The sequence below is a fragment of the Cottoperca gobio genome, chromosome 5, assembly GCF_900634415.1.
Source record: "Cottoperca gobio chromosome 5, fCotGob3.1, whole genome shotgun sequence".
Taxonomy (NCBI): domain Eukaryota; kingdom Metazoa; phylum Chordata; class Actinopteri; order Perciformes; family Bovichtidae; genus Cottoperca; species Cottoperca gobio.
In genome coordinates this window covers 10,660,113-10,680,941 of record NC_041359.1, presented here as the reverse complement: position 1 = coordinate 10,680,941, position 20,829 = coordinate 10,660,113, and the positions used below count along the sequence as shown (strand labels likewise).

The 20,829-nt window shown below is 43.0% G+C and overlaps 1 protein-coding gene across 4 annotated transcripts in view; it reads left to right on the top strand.

Annotated features, from left to right (window-relative positions):
• Positions 1-20,829, top strand: part of plxna1b (plexin A1b) — a 185,371-nt gene that overhangs the window by 114,828 nt on the left and 49,714 nt on the right. For all 4 annotated transcript variants that reach the window (XM_029430967.1, XM_029430969.1, XM_029430968.1 and 1 more), the window contains 2 exons: positions 6,924-7,124; positions 19,826-19,922. In XM_029430967.1, the coding sequence (XP_029286827.1) occupies positions 6,924-7,124; positions 19,826-19,922 (298 nt within the window). The remainder of the gene's footprint in view (positions 1-6,923; positions 7,125-19,825; positions 19,923-20,829) is intronic.

The window sequence follows — 20,829 nt, the reverse complement described above, 5'->3', positions numbered from 1 at the left end:
TCTCTCTCTGTCTCTCTCTCTGTCTCTCTCTCTCTCTCTCTCTCTCTCTCTCTCTCTCTCTCTCTCTCTCTCTGTCTCTGTCTCTGTCTCTCTCTCTGTCTCTCTCTGTCTGTCTCTCTCTCTCTCTCTCTCTCTCTCTCTCTCTCTCTCTCTCTCTCTCTCTCTCTCTACATCTCTCTCTCTCTACATCTCTGCATCACCATTCTACTAGGAAGCGAAGGACGTGGGCGGACAATCTCACAGTCCCTTTCAAGGTTCAAAGTCCCTTTTCTTCCCTCGCTCCTGCACTGTTCTACATGTTGCTGCCTTATTAAGTTGTTCCTCTCTGTCCCTCTCTCCCCCTCCCTTGGTCACAGAACATATCTCTGGTTCCTGCCTTCTAATGAGCCTGCCTTACCTTTGCGTGCACACACACTTTGTCTCTCACGCACATGCACATGCTTCCATATATGTAACACACCATACAGCTTCTTTTTTTATATATATTACAAAGACTCGCGTACACACACTCCTTCTAATCTCAGTAGTTTAATGTGTAGCTTTTTTCTTGTCTTGCTTCTCTCATCCCCGTGGCTAGTACAAGTCCCAAACACACAAGTACACACACACAAACACACACTGAAACAAACATGTGGCTGCTGGCCAGCTGGTACAGGGAAGAGGAGGGAATATGAAATGTATGACGTGCCTTGATATTACATTGTTTGTATTAAATAAGGAAAGATTTGGAAGCAGACTACCATTAACGATATGGTTGAAAAAGCGCAATAAAAATGCCCATATCATGTACTTTAACACAATGTATGCTATTTATTTTTTCAAATAACACTAAACCACTGATGATTTTGACAGATTCTTTGTTTTGTCAACGACACCATAATATTTAGTAGTATTTTTCACATTAGATATCATCTCACCACACACTTAAGCTTTAATTTTTCTTCTTCTTCTCAGTAGTTTGTATTTATGTACACTTCATAAGGACAAACAAATGACTAGTGGAAAAAGAAAAACCTTAATTTTTGGTTTGCGTGTTTGTTTTCCTGGGGCCAGAAAGCGATTCTGGTGCAGAAGCAGCTTAATTGATTGTATTTTACATGGTTATAATATTGGTTTATTGCCCAGCCTTCTGTATTAGTTCACTAAAAGTCATTATAAAGGTTAGAGGCTTCGTTCCCACTGGAGCTTCACACAGCCATGACACACCATGTCATGTACGTTGCTTTGGATAAAAGGATCCACCCAGTGCCATAAATTGTAATATAATATTAATGTACAGTGGATTTTAACAAGGGGTAGACGGGACTCTTTAGTTCAAGGTTACAGACGGCTCTTCGGTTTCCTGCAAGAGACACAAGGCCTGGGGGGGTGGGGGAGGGGGGAAGGCGGTGGGGGAACATTCACCACTCTTCATATACCCCTTTGTCAGGACCTTGTGACACACACACACACACACACACACACACACACACACACACACACACACACAGTCCCTCTTATTTGTACCAGTGTGGCCCCCTCGCTCCTCTGTGGCCACCCATGCCATCTCATCTCTCCCTTGGGCTTCCCATATCGCTTTACTTCATTATTTAGCGTGTTATTTTTTCTCCTCCCTGATCTATACTCCCCACATCACAGAGGCAGCTAATTAATTATGGATGGACTTGAAGGGGGGGTTTGAGGGAGATGGGGGGGGCTTACAAAAAAACACCAGACACCCGCCTCATTACATATGCGCAGTGTTTTTGGAGCTTTATTAATTTATTTCTTGTCAGGCTACGCCAAAGCCTTCAGAACTCTTTAGGTTTTTTTAATACATTTATTTATTTATTTATCTAACATCCCGTTCTTGCTGTCGTCTTCATCCTCCATACCCCTCCCTCTCCCGCCCGCCCAACCCCATCTACAGTATGTCTTGATTCTAATCTTTCACCTTCTGCATATCTGCATGCGCACACACATGCACACTAGTCTGCCGACTGTCTCATTATCAGCTCTTGGCAAATGTTAAAAGGTGTTTTGCTCACTTGCGAGAAGAGATTATCTCATCTGCCAGCTTGTTTTATTAATTCTTTTTCTTATACTTTTTTCCCCCCATTTGTCGTGGAACAAGTTGGTACACATCAGAGTGCATTGAAAATGAAGGAAGGGATATTTTGGAACAGGCTTGACCTAGAACGACAGCTGCTCTGCTTTGAGAAAGCTCACGGCGACGTTCAATCAAAATTGGCATCTGGGTGTCTGCAGTGAAATATATATATATATATATATATATATATATATATATATATATATATATATATATATATATATATATATATATATATATATATATATAGGTCAAGCATTGTAAGAATACTTTTATTAGGATTAATGTTTTTTGTCTCCATATCCTCTTATTCTGTATGCAGAACATTTTCAGTTAAAATATACAATACACCTTAATATTCTACATAATTATTAATGCCTCTACTGTTAACAGCGGCACCAGCCTTAGGCAGCAAAGCTAACAGCGGCCTTTGAGGGAAAACAAATACGGAGAGGTAGGGAAAGCCCTCTGGGTACTTGGCTTCGAACAGAAGTTAGAGTCTTGGACGTCCGCCATCATAAACACACACTTTGTAACATATAAACACAGGTACAAATACACCCTTTTACAGCTTAATCCAATCGGGGTGTGACCCCTTATTTCCTAGGTAATGGTGGATATTTGTGCGCTCAGAAACAAAGAATTTTAAATTTGGCAAAGGCAGTTTTCTGCTACAGTATCCACATCTGTTGGTGTTAAAAATGCCTATAAAGATGTCAGAATTCAAAGACTTTCAGAACAATACCTCAAAATTAAGCAGATGTTTTTGTGCTGTGTTCTGGTGCGGAGAAACCATCTGTAGCGCGCATTCCTTTACGCATCATTTCCACTTTGTGCACACGTGTGTGTCACTTTACTATTACAGGCTCTTACTGGTTACAGCAGATAAAGTGAACCTTATGAAGAAGCATGCAAAAAAAGATGTACCGTCCTGGAGCATTTGTTTGTAGAGAAAAAAGCTAAAATCTCTGTTGCACCGTCTATTGAATCGCTGCATCACACCCTACCTACCCCACCGACATAGCACGTACACATACACACACAAGTAAAAAAAACCCTCCTATTCTTACACTACACACTAATACAGTACACACTCCTCTCTCTCTTAATCCCCTGTTGGTCCTCCTGAAGTGTCACATCTGGCCCAGAAAACCACAGCATCCGTCTTCACTGATGAATTGAAAGCTGAGAAGTCAGGAAAAGGGGGGGTAAAATTGAAAAAAGATCTCTTCCAGCTTCAAACGCATCCCCCCGGTGAAATATTGTTTCAATGTACTCTGCACTTTGTAGACCCTAATGCCGGCTTTGAACAGTTTTGGCACCTGTCACAAATACTGATGAAATAGTTTCCCTCTGAAGAACACTTTTCCCTTTATGTTTCTCGCTTTCCCTCAATATCCTCTTCTTCCTGCCTCCTATCTCCATCTCTTTCCCAGAAGCCCTTTCCGCTCTGTCTGGAACACAGTGCGATCTTGTATTTGGGGCTTCGTACAGTAGGATTTTTGAGCTCTTGAATGAATTATCCAAACACAGCCTCACTTGCTATTGGCTTGCATTGCTATTATAGTCAGACTTTAAAGTCTTTGATGTAAAGTTCTCATTCATTTTATAAAGCGGCAGGCCAGCTAACTTTTTTTAACATATTCTCTTACATATTTCTTAAAAAATCTGTTTTCGGTTTCCTGGTATGGTAACTTGAAAGAGCTGGGACATCTAACGTATACCATATGTACCTAGAGATGACAATACATAGGACTGAATAAAATGAAAGAGGACTGACAATCAGACGGCTGAGCTGACGCAAAGCCAATAGACGGATGAATAAAACGCTGGTTAGCTTCAGCTTGCGCTAGAGGCTACGCTAGCTTCTGACACACTGGCGTCTACAAGTTAGCTTTAGCAGCAAGATGCTCAAAGCCTTCTTTCTTCTTCTTTTTTTAGCAATCGTGGCACCTTTGACAATGCAAGCCCACAGCTTTTGACATGAGCACCCTTTCTTACTGAAGCAGGACTTCGAAAGCCACAAGTGCAAATCAATCTCTTCCTTCTTCTCTGTCTCTTTCTCTCTCCATCACTGGCCCCCTCCATCAATTTTTAAGCGTCGTCTGAGGCTCCAGGCTGCTAATTAAGTAGGATGTTGTCGGGGGGCTTGGGTTCGTGGTTTTGACTGTAGGATGGATGGATGGAGGGGATGGGTAAAGAGACAGAAAAAAAGGTGCAGAGGGAGCCAGGCATTTCTCTAAAATGTCCTCTCATCTTTTTACCTTTCCTTTCCATTTCTCTTTTTCCTTTCCATACAACAACTGCTATCTGACTTTCATTCATTTTGCTCCGTTCCCAATTAAACTCGCCTTCTCCGCTTTTCACTCCACTCTTTACTTTCTTTCAAATCCTTTTCGCTTCCCTTCTCTGTCTCTCTCTCTGTCTCTCTCTCTCTCTCTGTCTCTCTCTCTCTCTGTCTCTGTCTCTGTCTCTGTCTCTCTCTCTCTCTGTCTCTCTCTGTCTCTCTGTCTCTGTCTCTCTCTCTGTCTCTCTCTGTCTGTCTCTCTCTCTCTCTGTCTCTCTCTCTGTCTCTCTCTGTCTCTCTCTCTGTCTCTCTCTGTCTCTCTCTCTCTCTCTCTCTCTCTCTCTCTATCTATCTCTCTCTATCTCTCTCTGTCTCTCTCTGTCACTCTCTGTCTGTCTCTCTGTCTCTCTTTCTCTGTCTCTCTACCTCTCTCTCTGTCTCTCTCTCTCTCTCTCTCTGTCTCTGTCTCTCTCTCTCTCTACCTCTCTCTGTCTCTCTCTCTCTCTCTCTGTCTCTGTCTCTCTCGCTCTCGCTCTCTCTGTCTCTGTCTCTCTCTCTCTCTCTGTCTCTGTCTCTGTCTCTCTGTCTCTCTCTCTCTCTGTCTCTCTGTCTCTCTCTCTCTCTCTCTCTCTCTCTGTCTCTCTCTCTCTCTGTCTCTCTCTCTCTCTCTCTCTCTCTCTCTCTCTCTCTCTCTCTCTCTCTCTCTCTCTCTGTGTGTCTCTCTGTCTCCACTCCCTTCATTTCCCCCTCATTCTTCTCTACATTCTCTTCCTCTCTCCACCACTCCCTACCTCACAGAGTCCTTCTGAGCCACCCCTCACCCAGCATTCTCCGAGTTCATTATACACCAGGTCTTCTGTAGCCCACTTCTTCCTCCTATAGTATTCCCCTTTCTCATTATGTGTTATGCATGTGTTTGTGTGTGATCAGACACACAAGGCCAGGGCTAAGCAGCCTAATGAACAAACTCCGGCATTGTGTTCAGGCCCCGGGGACGCGCTGTAGCTTCTAATGTACAACAGCTCAGAAGGGAAAGAAAAATGCACTGACAGGGAGCCAGCTATCTGCTTAAAGGAAAAGCTACAACAAGAAGTGAAGCAGAGGGTGTGCAGTGAATATTTTACAAGGATCTGGTCGATGTTTTCCTATCCTAAGCTTTTCTGACTTGTCAACATTGTTTTCCTATCCTGCAACAGAATGGGACAACACTGTCAGGCTCTTTCTACATAGATCTTGTTAAGTACGTATTTTGGACTAGAGGAAGGACATGCAAGGTCACATGCAGACTCATTAGAATATAACGCCTCCTATCTGAGTATCTCCAGGCACGGCTTGAGAACTACTTTTGCAATTTTTCTTGCAAGCCGACTGGGCAACCGATTGGGCTTTTTCGAGAGGGGGGCTTAAAGAGACCGGTGCCAAAACAAAGCGTTTCTTTGAATGATCGATCAGAAACAAGTCCACAGTTTCAAGTCCCTTCTCCTTACATGAAAGAAAGTTGGCTGCCACATGTCTCTTATTATATGAGTCCCTAAACAGTGTCTCTAGGTTGTAAAATATGTGATTTGTCAGCAGTGATCTGGTTTGTTATCCTTTTGGCTCCAACAGACGTCACAGGGAGGGTTAGTTCCACCCAAGCATTAACTCATATTGTATAAGATCTGTCACCCACCCTCCTGCTTATTTTCTCTCCCTCATTCTCGGTGTTGACTAGATCGGCATCGCTGCCAAATCATGGCATGAACGCACTGTAATGACTTCATTTCTTCCAGCACATGCACACATGCATATCTAGGAAACATTACATACTGGGTGGACTGTCCCTTCTTATTCTGCCTCAGTAAAGTTGAACGTGTGCGAGCACAGACGCACATTAATCCAACTGTACATTAAGAAGCTCATTTGTCCATATGCATCTATGCAGGGACACACACGCCTCCAGGGTGGTGTACTCCAACTGTGTGAGCCAGTGGATGGGCTGATCCCAGATGATCTAAGCAAGACTCTTGTCAGCTCTGGCCAATATCATAGACTGATGTGTGCACACACACACACACATACAGGCAAACACAAAGTTCATGAGCTCATTACTCCCCTCCACACATGGACATAATAAACGGCAGCCTATCTTCCTGCCATAACAATGCATCACTGTTGTGATGCGAATAGTTTTATAGGGTAGATAATCTTTTGTGAACTTTGTATGAAAAGCTCTCTTGCTGGAGTGTTGTCGTGCAGCATTTATATCTGGTGCAAGGCCAGTGGGAGTGTTGCACAAGCCTGTAATACATGTGAACAATGCATCACAGCACAGCTCTTTAGGCTGATTGTGTTGTGGCAAATCTGGCGTGAAGTCAAATATGTAACCCACGGCTTGCTCGCATTTTTTGTTTTACAACAAGCAAGTGATTTATTTCATCACCCCTTGTCTTATCTTACTGTGCCTTGTTTGCTTGCTCTTCTGACTGTATCAAACACTCTGTTTCTTCCATAACTGTTTCCTTTGGGAAAAAAAAAACTAAAGTATCTTTCTTTGCGTTTCTGTAGGACTGCCCTCAGATCGTTCCCTCAACCCAGATCTACATCCCTGTAGGGGTGACAAAGCCGATCACCTTAGCCGCCAAGAACCTGCCCCAGCCTCAGTCGGGACAGAGGAACTACGAGTGCGTCTTCCACATCCAGGGGGTGATCCACAGTGTGCCCGCCCTGCGCTTCAACAGCACCTCCATCCAGTGCCAGAAAACAGCGGTGAGTAAGAACGGATGAGAGATAATCTGGTTGTTTGAATGGACGCCATTAAAGAGAACACAGCATGGGATGGTGGTGGTGTGTTGAAGTGTCATAATAGGAACAAAAGTGAGACGCCAATTTAGGTTGATGGATGCAGACAGTTGGGTAAGGAGAAAGTGATCGATGCCTTTTTGTTTGTACAAAAGAAAGTCAGATGATGTGAAGCGTAGTCGTGAATAAAACTCCTGACTACTGTATAGACTGGACCCCAAGTGATATTTTCAATGTTGTACAAGCTAAAAGCATTTAGCACTATTACTCATCACCTAATCAATGCACCTAGGTAACTAAATCATGATCCCTGTAAGGACATTGACTCGGTCAGGGTTTAAATAATGGCCTCCTACATCTAATGACCACTTTGGATACTAACATGCTCATTGTCCTGATAGATCACCGGCCGCCACTTGGACACTGGCTTGGTCACAATCAATATAAATGACCCACTGCCCATCTTCCCGTATTGAACTGATAGTTGGCAAATAGATATTGACGGCAAGAGTTCACACAGACATTATTTGAATCGAGGCACACTTACAGTATGATGAGCCTTCATTGTGGGGAGATTTCCCCAGGTAGCCTTCGTGCAATGGTTGAAATCATGACAGATCGTCACGGTTCATACGATGCATCGTTTACATCATTTATGTTGAGTGTTAAGCAGCATATCCATGATATCCAGCCATCATAGTTTTGTTCTGTGCTTCTATGATTTGTTATGTATTTGCGGCTGTGGCTTGTAGGGATGAGTGGTGTGTGCTGCCGGATTAAAGTGTTCTCAAGGATGTCTTTTTGCAGAAGTTTTCTAATAAGAGTTGTGTGTGTGTGTGTGTGTGTGTGTGTGTGTGTGTGTGTGTGTGTGGATGATTTACAGATAGGCAGGTTCATGCCTGTTCTGTGTGTTGAAATATGGTGGTGTATATATGTGTGTGTGTGTTTATGAGACTTCAAACTAGCGTGACGGATAAGAGGTAGCTAGCGCTGCGCTTCACTGAGGCTGAAAATGTGAAGAGGAAGTCTGTCTCTGAACCTAGTTGGGAGCGGATTGATCATGTTTACACCTCGACTCTATACCTCTTCCTCTCCCTTTCTCTCTCTGCCTGTAGAGCTCATCTTTCTCTCTGCTTCTCCTCCCCCTCCTTCCGTCTGTCATACTTTCTTCTTGCTGCTGTTCCCTACTTTCCTCCCATACACTCATTTCTGCTGCTTGCCTGTCCCTGTCTATCTAAATATATAATGCAATGCAACAAAGCTGACACGAGATGAGAGCTGCTGTTAATTTTGCTTTAGTTGAGGTTGTCAACGCAACATGTCGCACGTTGAAGAAAATCTTTTAACAGATTAAAATGAAGTAGAAACATCTAGAAGTTGTCATATCTGGCTAATAAGATGTTGCACCTTGAATAACTTTACCACCTCTCTATATGCTACACCTTGTCAAAACAGCCACAAGTATATGCAGTCACATAGAGTCACATATTTGCAGACGCACATATGTAGCGGTCTCTGTTTAGCTGTATAGCTCGCTGGGTAGCCGCTGTGGCACATAGCTCAGCATTTGATTTTGGCCGTATCGACTGGCCGTCTTCAGGTGCTGGCACACGTTAGCAAGTTGTTTGTGAAGGCAGGGCTTATTAGCTAGCGATAGGGTTGTCTCTCCACAGAGATGTCTGTTTATTGACTGTTTATTGTAGCTGCAAGGACAGTGCTAATCAGCTGCAAAGCCCAACCCAAGCCAAAAAGCTGAATTTCTCCATTTGATGTCCAACAGAGCAGACATGCTAGCAGCAATTAGCCTTAGGCTGTCAGCGCTTAGCCCTTGTTAGCAATTAGCCGTGCCAACTTGACAGCGCGCTCAGATATCGATGCAGCGCATGCATCTCGTCTACATGAGGCTGTAGTTAGATTCAGTGGATGAAAAAGGTGCCAGCTGCATGAACTTGCCATTAAGGCATAATTCATCCAAGCCTGAACTTATGAGTGTAATTATGTGTCATGAATTATTGGGATGAGAGTCTTATTATAGCTCTGAAAGCAGTATTTCAAAAGAATGAGACTCTTAAATATTAGTTTATCCGTTTATAGACCTTCATATCTCTACTTTTCATGCGCACCCCTCCATGTTTGTTCCTTCTTTGACAGTGTTCAGCACCAAGTCAATGAATCATGTATGACTCTGCAGTAGAAATAGACTTCATCTATTATGCTGCGTACTTTGCTGCCTCGGTATGTAGGCACACAGCTACGGGGATGGGGGTTAATCAGTGTCTCCGCGTGTGTGCACATGTGCATCCTTCAATATGCCGCAGGCTATGGATCCCAGGATAGCTGTGCATGTGTGTGTTTGGCTATGCAGTTTCATTATACCACTGCATGAACACTGTTGGGGAGGGGCTGGCTAATCAATGGGATACACACAGGGGTGCTAATCCACAGTTTAGCCTTGTGTTTGAGATACACATAAGTGTTTACCACTGTGTCAAACTGACATACACTCACTCACTTGTTGTAGGACAGACGAGGACAAGGGCAGAGACGAGAGAGCTGTGGCGAGAATTTCTATAAAGTAATAATGGAGAGGAGCGGGAAAGAGAGAGGACAGAAAACCTTGAGGTGGAGAGGACAAAGAAAAGGATTAATGCAGAGGTGTAGAGGAAAGGATGGGAAGGAAACGACAGGAAGAGACTTAATACTAGATAGTGTTAACGGCAAAAAATGGAGATGAGAGCAGGCCAGATAGACTTGGGAAATTGGAGCGTAGTAAACAATTTCAGGTGCGATGAATGGAGAGAAGTGAAAAGGAGAGTGATATTGGAGAGAGAGGGGGGGTGAGAGTATGTAAGGGAGAAAATCAGCTCAAAAGTCTCCCCTGAGGCCAACACCGTTTCTTCTCTCTTTCATACAATATCATCACACTTTCCAACAGAAGATAACTATTCACAGGATATTCAACATATCCACCGTCGGATCATGTTTAAACTCTAGTTTCCCTCTATTCCCTTTACAGTGACTGTAAAAACTCAATATTCTTACATAGTATCGCCTAACAGGGGGCTGTCAATAAGATACTGTATATGTGACACACATGATGTACAATAGCGTAACATCAGCTCCATACTAAGCTTGTTGGGTATTGACTGTCCTTATCTGCTTATGGTGTGGGGGGGGAGTCTGTATAAGGTTACTGTACATACCAACTGATCCCGAAGGAGGAAATAGCCAGCGTATCACAAGACATGAGAAAGAATGCAGTATTGGGGAAAGGTTGGTTTTTGCAAGCAGAGACATGAAACAAGTAGGTCAGACAAACAATATCCATGGTGTTGAGATTTTGAAGAATCATGCGTTGTGGAGTAAAGTGTTGAACTTTCCAAATGTTTATATTGTGAAAGATATGGTTTTGTCACACTCTTTCTCTCACTTTTGAAGTTGGGTACTGAGCCAAACGTAATTCAACATATTTGGAACCTGTGAAAGTTAATGAAACAGCCGATTGTCCAAGGTCCTATAGCAAGATAATTGGAGAAAAAACGTTGATCATTTTGTTAAAGGAAAAAGAATCCTCTCCATATTTCCTTGTGCCAAACAAGCCCACATTACCACCGACACATACGGAGCCATCCGCCAGGCCTTATGGTTGCAGTTAACTCCGGTCAGCAGCAACCAAAACAACAAGCTGGTGTCTAAATTGGTTCTTTCCGGTTCTCTGACCCGGCTCAGGCAGCTTCTTAGTGTATATGGGCCAATCAGAGGCTGAGGTGAAGGTGCAAAGGCCAAGAAGATGCTGGGGTGTGGGCTGGGAAGTTGTGCTCTGGGTCATGGCAGCGAACAAACACATTTACACACACAATGCTTGCACACACAAATGACCACACTCTGAGGTCAGTGAGGCTGACTTGGTGCAGCTGGGCGTCGCTCGAAGGCCGAGGTTGAGAGAAAATAATTGATCTGTTCGAGACTTTTCCTCTCTCTGTTCCTTATCTCCCCCTGTTCTTACCTTTTTGCCCATTTGTACTTCGGTGTCTCCATTTTCCTCCTCTCTCTCTCTCCCTCTTTATCCCTCTTTCTAGTTTCTCCCTGGAGGGCAGGAATGAGAGGACAGATAATATCAGCACAGGCCTTACACCATTACCTTATGTCTGATAAACCGCTCGGCCACTCCATCACCCTCTTTCTCTCACTCCTTCACCAGTGAGAATAGAAAAGCAGACACAGGGGCAAGAGGAGAAAATCTAGTTTGGGATACGGTGTGTGTCCGTGTGTTATTCTTCTGTGTGCGGAGAGAGCAGCTGTTTGTTAAAGGAGAAATGGGAAGTATCAGGGGTCCTGATGGCATCCAATTAAGGCAGATAAAATGATGATGAATTGCAGTCAGGCAGCAGAGACGGACGCTCCTGTGTGCACACACACACACACACACACACACACACACACACACACACACACACACACACACACACACACACACACACACACACACACACACAGAAAGATAGAGGATGGGGAAAGCAGCCATACTGATTTGGAGAAGAAAGGGAGAGCAGGGTGAGGAAGCGAAGTAAAAGAAAGACAAGGAAGTTTGGAGGCAGAGATACCAGGAGGGATTAAAAAAGAGACTGATGAGGGAAAGAGGATAGGGTGCAATGAGACCGTGAAGAGGGAGAGTTTGGAGGAGAGAGACGACAAATAATCTCCTTTTCCGATGGGAAATGAAAGAAGGATGGCAGACTAGAAAGACGGACAGATAGATGAATGGACTGATAGACGGAGCAAATAGAGGTCTAGAGAGGAGGTCAAACATCTCAGCAGGGAGAGCGGTTAACGCAAACCACACTGATCTAATAGTGTCACAGACTCCTACGTTACGTGTGTGTGCGTGTGTGAAAGAGAGACATGAAGCACAGTGCTTATGCAAACTTCTCTGACTCTTTTGAAGACTTTCTGGAGGTTATGGGATTTGTTAAAAAGCTGTTACTGACTGTAAAAACTAAAATTATAAATTATACAGAAAGAAAAATGTCATTTTGAATGCACACACACAAATTCACACACGCACACAGTTCTAAAGGTGGCAGAGACGAGGCTAATGAGGGCCTTGGCGCTGGCCGGTGCAGGGTAGGCGCAGCGAAGCATGGTACAGCCTGGTCTGGCATGGCCTGGCACAGCTTAATGAGATATAAACACTAGACCTGCCACCGCAGTCAGCCACAGCACACACTGACACTGTTTTAATTGGCTTGCATACTGTGTGTGTGTGTGTGTGTGTCTGTGTCTGTGTCTGTGTGTGTGTGTGTTCAGCGGATTGAAATGCATGGGAAATTCACTGGAATTTACTTGGGAGAGCTGCAGATTGAGGACCATTCGCTATTCCATTACATTGTTCCCAAATCATGTGATACCACAGACCGCTTGACCCCTTTTACACTTTGTGGCACGACACTTTGTGTTATTATTTAGTGCCTTGTGCATAATCCCCTAAATGTCCACATATACTCGGTAACAGTCTGTTCCAGTTTACAATGAATACTCTTCGATCCATCATCTTATGAATCTGCTGAAAGTGTGGGAAGGAAAAGAGAGAAGGCACTTCCTTGCCCTCTCATTTACTCCTTCATTCTCCACCATCAGCCCCCTCCCTCTCTCCCAGTCATTACCTGTCTCCATCTCTACCTCCTCCTCCTTCCTCTTCATCTCTGTCCCGTCATTGGCTCGCTGCCTCTCCTCCCCTCTGACAGGTGAAGAGCAGAGCTTCCCACGCTCCTGTCCTGGATAAATAAGAATTAATTGCTGCTCAGCTATCAGCATATGTCAGCTCCTCCATCCATCCTCCACCTGACTTTCGTCATCTATTTCTCATCTCCTGTCTTTCTCCTTGTATCTCTGGAATCTGTAACCTTTACTCTAAATCTTCTGTCTCTTATAGCAGTACTCCCACCCTTCAATGTGTGTGTGATGGATTGATGAACAAGAGAAACGGCAAAAATGATTGTATAACAAGAGTCTCGTGCTATTAGACTGATGAGCCGAGAGAAGGTGGTTAAAGCAGAGGGAAGACCTCTGCCTGCCTCCATGTCTCTGTGTCGGACTGCATTTAGGGCCATTTTAAATTCATACATTAGACATTAGCCCGAGTGTGTTTGCATGATAACCTGCAGTGAATGTCTACCATTGATATCAATAATGATTTATAACATATAATATTCCATAAGAGCTTTAACAGTTTGAGTTTTTATTGAATGAATGGCAACATTTTATCAGAATATTTATTGCCCCAACAAAACGATTTGTACAGACTGAATCAGCAGTAACAGTAGCTTTATGAATAAAATAAAATATCACAGATTAAAATAAATGTGCAAGGAGTCGGCGTACATTTGGCCGGAATGCCGTTTTATTTCTGACTTCAATTTGATAGGAAGTTAATAAATGATATTAATCAGGGAGTGTATCTAACACTAGTGATGGGTAGATCTACTGGAAATCTTCTGGCACACAGGACGTGATCCGTCACACCTTTCAGGAGCGGCAGAATCTCTTTGTTTGTAATACAAATACAATAAGTGACCATCCTTTAATTTCTCCTTTTGTTTAAATGTGTGTTGTGTAGCAGAGTGTTACTTTATAGATGGTGCAGCACTGCATTTATGTGTTTAAATGAATAGATGTAGGTGGTTGGTGGCTTGCAGAAAATAAACCCCAGTGGTGGAGTTAGCGAGGGGACAGCAGCCACCAGAAGAATGGCACGAGTTGACAGAGGGGGAAAAGGGCGAGCACATTGAAAATATGGACGTTTTTGCAAACAACCAGAAATCAGGCTTTTGTCCGGGGAGAAGTCTAGTAAGCTTACACTAGCTTAATGCGTAGGCTGGAAAATAAGAAACACTGGCTGTGGCAGCATTATTTTTCCCTCAAGCCAGCACTTTTCTCCCCCTCCCCTCTCTCTTTTTTTTTTCCATCAATGAAGAAAGTATGTGTGTGTTTGTGTGTGTGCGTCCATGAGATAAGCTGGGTAACTGGGTCCGGCCATGTCCTCCAATCCTGTTAGCATTAGCGATTAGCACTGGCTAACAGGCCCCTATTATGAGCGACGGCTGATTCCACGTCGCCTGACCCCACACATACAGTACATACACACATACACACTCGCTAAGCTATAGGAAGGATTACCACTTGATCCTTGATTAGGAAGACGTGTATGTGTGTGTGTGTGTGTGTGTGTACAAGGGTGCTGCTGTGTATACGTTGAGACACACACACACACACACACACACACACACACACACACACACACATACTGTTTGCTGTAGACAAGCTAAACACATTTCACGTGGGCCAACATTCAGTCTGTGTCCTCTACTTTCTCTTTTCCCAATGTGACTTCTGTTAAAACTTTGTCACAAGACTATTTTAAATCTAGAATAATCTAGATTGAAAGATGTGTTTTGTCAGGTGATCATTTTTGATAACTAACGTTGTCGGAGAGACCTTGAAAGAGCTATAGGGAGGGAGGAACAAAGAAGAGAGTAACATACATGCCTTGGGCTAGTTTCATATTTTTAGCCGTCCAGCTTGCACATGCTTTCAAAATGACTAATTATCGGGCTGTGACCCTCACAGAAGGTACCTGATGTTACTTCATACCTGCCTTCCTTCACCCCTCCTTCTACATCCATCTATCCTCAGCCTCCCCTCCTTTAGTTTTCAGTGACAAAGGTTGAGCTGGTTTGCATCAGCAATTTGACTTTTATGTCTTTATTCTTCATTATTCTTTCACACTTTCTGTGATTTATTTGGTCTCCCTCGGCCCATTTTGACTCTCTGAAGTGTCTACTCTTTATTTAACTTAAGACTCTCCCTCACCTTTGTCTCTTTCTCTCTCTGTTGCATCAGTATTTATCATACAGTTTTAATTGTCTGTTCATGTTTGCGTCACATACTAAATAAGTTAAAAAATAAAACGTATCACTAGGAGGAGTGGTTACCATTATTCGATAGTTTGAAATATTGGGATTAATCCACTAAATGTAGAACACAGTGATTTTTGTGGCACTATTTCAATTTGTCTCTCCCCTTCACATATGCAAATTCTGACCTTCTTGAGAGTAACCTGCTTAATGTTTGCATTTTCATATTGGAATCTGCTGTGCAGTGAATAAACCATGGACCACGGTGCATGTGTGTATTCCCTGAACTGTGTATTGTGCAACAATGCTGGTTCAGTATAAAAGTTTAATAAGCCTTTGGTGCAATGAGAGAAGACGAGCTTTGGATCATAACCTAACCTTTCCTATGGCTCAGTCCCCCACCCTCTACTACCCATTAAACACACATACACGCCTCTCCCTAACTAAATATTCATGTTGTTGTTGAGTCAAGGTACATACTAAAGCAGATCCCAGTCTCCCCTCTCAACCTACACCCCCTCTGAGTATGGATGTGCAAACACAGGCGCATACCTGTAACATGGATTTTTGAAAAGGATAGAGAGCAGGCAGTGTTGTTTTAACTGTCAGCCCCTCCGCACCTCTGGCGTGCGTGTGGTGCAGCTTTTCAGCGAGAGGACTTGTCAGGGTGTAAAGCAGGGGTTAAGAGGTCCTCACACATCTATCATCTATTTCTCTATCAGTGGAACTGGCCCCTCTCATGTGATCCAGAGGGGGATCAGACCAATGCTCTGATTGGCCGGTCATCAGAGAAGCGAGGATGGAAGTGGAAGAAAGCTTGACCCTGTGTCCTTTACTGTAGCCCGTCTTCTGTCCTGAGAGGATATAACAGAGCAGCAAGAAAAAACATAGTTAACGACACTGAGATGGAGAAATGGATACAATACACAACTTACCACATACTTGGCAGTACATTTCATGAAGAAAATCATCCTTAAGCTCCTGTTGTCTGATATTACATGTCTCTGGAATGATGGCTGTACTGTGCTGATGTCTGTCCAATTCTGGAAGCTAAAACATGGGAGGTTTGATTGAAGGCTTATGTGTTGTGGAAAAACGACCAACCCATCCAATAAAATAAAAAAAAGCTTCTATTTTGCCCAAATAGCCAAGAAAAACAACAGAAAAATTCCACCTGAGGAACTTGCTCCTGTTTTGGCTTGTGTGGCCTCCTCTGCTGGGAGGGGCTGCCCAACATTTTACATGAGCTGGAATAGTTTTGATTTTGTCATTGTGGCCAAGTAAAACAATTAGCAACCATTTGTCTTAACGAGCAGTCACTTCATTCAATGTTTATGCAAAATATAACTTAATGGAGCTTTATTGCTGCTGCTGCTGATGTTTTGGCTTTGACCACTTCCGACCAGTTTTTAGCCTCTATGCTGTCAAGATAATAGTTGCTAAGTTTGAAACGGCTTGAACGATCGCCAGATACGAAGCTGCTCTGGATAACGGCCCTCGTTTTATTGCTTTGTCTCCCTTTCTTTGTCTCCCTCACCATCTTTATTCCCCTTGCTTCTCTGGCCTTTCAATATCTGGTTTAGCTCATCTATACCATCTGTATTTTCTCCCCTCACTCCTCACCTCTCTCTTTATCTGCTTTTCGTTTTTACCCTTTCTCTCTCTACATCCACATGTTCTCAGTGCAGTGTCCCTGTGCATGTCCTTTTCTTTCCCTCTTCCTTTTCTTCTCTCTCATTGTCCTGCATGCATATACTGTACACACTCAAACACACTCACATGTTCTCTCCATCTCCACCCGGTGAGGAAGTGATCTTGTTCCCAGGCAGACTGGGTGGTCTCCTCGGGGAGAGGGAAAAAGGGAAAGATTGAAGAAGTTCAGATGCTCGGACTTCAGTGGAGAGAAATAATAGCTGACATCAAATACAGTGTTGTTGTGTGAGTGTCTTATCTTCCTGCGCTTTCATGTGCTTTTATTTATCATGTTTTATTTCCTGTATAGACTCTGAGATCCGTCTTTGATGCATTCGCTGGCATCCGTCTCTTGGAAACTGTCCTGTGTGCAGAATGCATATTTATAGTGCAGTTTGCACATGTGTTTCTTTTCTGGACATGTTTGGTATATGCGATAAAGGAATCTGCTCCATATTTCCCTGTTTGTCTGTGGGCGTGCTGGGGGAGACTGACCGACTGAGATTGATGGGGGAGGAGGTTTGTAAAGAGGTAGAGGGAAGGAATAATGAGAGGGAGAGAGAGAAAGAGGAAAAGGAGGGGTTGGAAGGGAGGATTGCGAAAGAGGGTGATGCAGAGGAATGTGTGAAAAGACCAAGGCAGACATGTCAGGGAACAAATTGAAAATGCCAATTTCACTTTAGCCCCCACCAGCTCAGGCGCTTATAGGCCAGCCCCGGCCTCTTATTCCATGTGTAAATGAATGGTGTCCACAGAATAACACACAATCACCTCTCTCTATCCATCTCGCCCTCGCTATTTCTCCTTCCCCCTTGCTGCTGCACCGTCCTCTCTCCACCTCTTTTTCCTCACCACTTCCTTCATCCTTCTTTTCACCAGCTTTTCTTTCTTTTCTTTTGCTCCCTCCTCTCCACTTGTCCTCAGCTCACTCCACCTCTGTCTTCCCAATCCATCAGGCATTCCAAACGTTTTCCAGTCTTTTAACCATCACTTGTCGCTTATCTCCCCTTTTATTCTGCGCTTCTTTTAATGTCGCTTTTCAGATTGTCCTTTTCTTGTCCCTTTCTTTCCCTTCCTATATGACCTTTATATGCTTTAGCATTCATGCCATGTTGTTTGTCCTAAGACACCAGGTCCACTGGCCTTGAAGGAGGAGGCTCATCTGTCACAAAATGATCACGATGATCTAGGGTTAGAACTAACGATCATCAATTCATCGTAAAAATAAATTGTAATAGAAAATGGCCAGAGCCCGAGGTGAGGTCTAATAACACCTTGTTTTTACTGACCAAAACCCAAAGGTATTCAGTTTACCAATATACTGTATATTTCAAAGAGAAGGAGATATTCCTCCCTTTCGAGAAAGTGTTTCCCTAGTTTTGTTTGATAAATTACTGAAAAGATAAATTAATTATCTTTCTGTCGCTCAATTAATCAATTACTCGACTGATTGTTTCAGCTCTTTGAAGATCTAGTTATACTGCAGTGGTGCAATCTAAAGCCAGATACACACACACACACACACACACACACACACACACACACACACACACACACACACACACACACACACACACACACACACACACACACACTGTAACTTTCTGTTAAAGTTTTCTTGTTGGATGTTCTGCAGGCCAGCTCCCAGGTGTTACTCGGGGGTAAAAGTTTCCTCTTCAATAGTTCATGGCTACTAAATAAATCAGAGCACCAAAATGTGCCTGCAAACAGACACAGAAAATAATTCCCCCCTTAAAATAAACTCCAAGAGCAAAGTAGTAGATACATGAAGACATCTTCCTTCATTTGGATATCAGCATCTCCGCCTTTAAGACCCGCTGAATGTAAATCATCCAATCGCAAAAAGTGAAGAATGAATTAATCCGCCATTCACACATTGTGACATTGCTGTGTCCTCTCATTTTCTTATCTTCACTATGCACATTTCTCGGTCCTCAAATACATTCCAATTCACTATTATTACAGATGTCAAGATAAATCTCACATTGGAGTGTGTGATATCACATAGTGGCGAAGTTGTAGCTAGATTCAATCTGTGAGGGCCCCATAGCCTCGGGTTTAGAGCTTTCACATTGGATTTTATCACCACTTCACCAGAAGAGAATAGTCCTGCTATCTCTCAGCCCCGAGGCCTTGGAAGAAAGTGACCATACCAGTGGTAGTGAGATTGACTGGGCACCCTTTGACTGACAGAGGCATTAGGTTAACATGGCCTATCTGGAGTCTTACCAGCTCACTCTCTCGCTATCCAGCATCTGTTTTATGTTGTATCAAAGACGACTAATGAATGGAGTTAATAATGCAGAATGTGTCTCAGATTCATGATGAATGAGTATTTTGAGATGATTGTGTGTTTACCTCAGTGTCTGGCTGCTTTGTATATTTGAGAGGGTGATTTGGGAGGCGATGTAACTTCTAAAGCTGCATTTTATTTGCCGGTGATAATCGTCGTTGATAATTTATTTGTTGGGAGGTTAGGAGGCGTCTCCAAGGAGCTCTTTCTCGGCTATTCCTTCAGTTAACACAGCGCCAGCGCATCGCCGCTTTTGAAGCCTGTTGTCTCATTTATAGCAATTCCATAAAACTGATTATGCCGACGAAGAGTCAATTACATTTCAACTCTTATTAGTTCAGGATGCAAAAATGAAATTAGATGAGAATATTATTGTTGGAGATATATTAGACTTTTCATTCATCACTGGGATGGAATGAGTCATACAGTGATGGGGATTCCAATCTCTTAATCAACTCCGTGCTCTGCCAGGCAGCTGAGGATGTGCTGCGTGTTAAAATCACAATCTCTCATCATTCATTTTTATGGCCCTTCAACTGTGTGAGCACTGCAGGGTATGACATTACTACCAGCCACTAGCTTAACTGAGCTTGCTCTTGGTATTGGCAGATTTTCTTTCTCCTTTACTGATTTATTATTTTATTAAAAGGCTAAGAATGTCTTACAATTATGTTATTGGTGTAAGAAAATAGTGGTTTTAGGTAATGATAAGTGACTATGAATGCTAATGTTTTTTGTCTGTATTTCAGTATACCTACGAGGGCAACGACATCAGCGACCTGCCAGTGGATCTGTCTGTGGTTTGGAACGGAAACTTTGTCATCGACAACCCCTTCAACATCAAAGGTGAGTTAATGTGACATTATCGACACTTATTGGCTTATTATTCTACCTGCATAAGCACATTCTATTAGTTTCACAAAGGGCAGGAGTAGAGAGTATGTTTCAGTGTAAAAGGTGTTTAAATCTCTTCACGTGTCTTAACCTTTAACGGCAGACATTATAGACAATCCATCCCTATTTCAAGCTGAGATGATTTGTCAGTTTTCTTTTTCTTCAGCTAAGTCATGGTTAATACAACATTGCATATAAATAGACTCAGAAACCTGCAGGAACTTATACATACAGTCGTTTTGTGACTTTGAAAAGCTCCAACTGCATAGAAACTCATTTATATTGTGACTAAAATCCCTCGGCCAGCACACCCTTTGCAATTGATACTCTTGGTCTGTAAGGGGCTCTAACACTGTGGTATTTACTGTACATGTATGTGTACTGTGTGCAGGACTGCTGGAATAGTGCACCATTCATTACTTTGATTTTTAATGCATGTGTTGCATCACCATTAAACACTGCAATTTGAAGAATGTGCTTGAAAGTTTGCACTCACACCAGTTTAAGAGAGCACACGTACTGCACAGTAGGTCATTTGTATTCACTGATACATATATTGACTAATAATTATGTCTGTTGAGGCTCTGGTTTTACCCACCAGGCTCTCTTGTCAGTGCTAAGAGGTAGCTGATAAGTTCACAGTAGTAGCAAGTTGACTGATAAAAACAGTGTCATAATGATCAATTGGGACACATTTCCTCCGCAATGGAGCTTTAAATTTGAATCTGTTTTTGCATTATGCAAAGTGTTTTGGCCAATAGTTGCAGTGTTAAGACACACAGCTTTTCAAAACAAAAATCAGTAAAAAAGCAAGATTCATCACATTCAGTGTTGGTTCAGAAGGTATTGTTACTTTTCC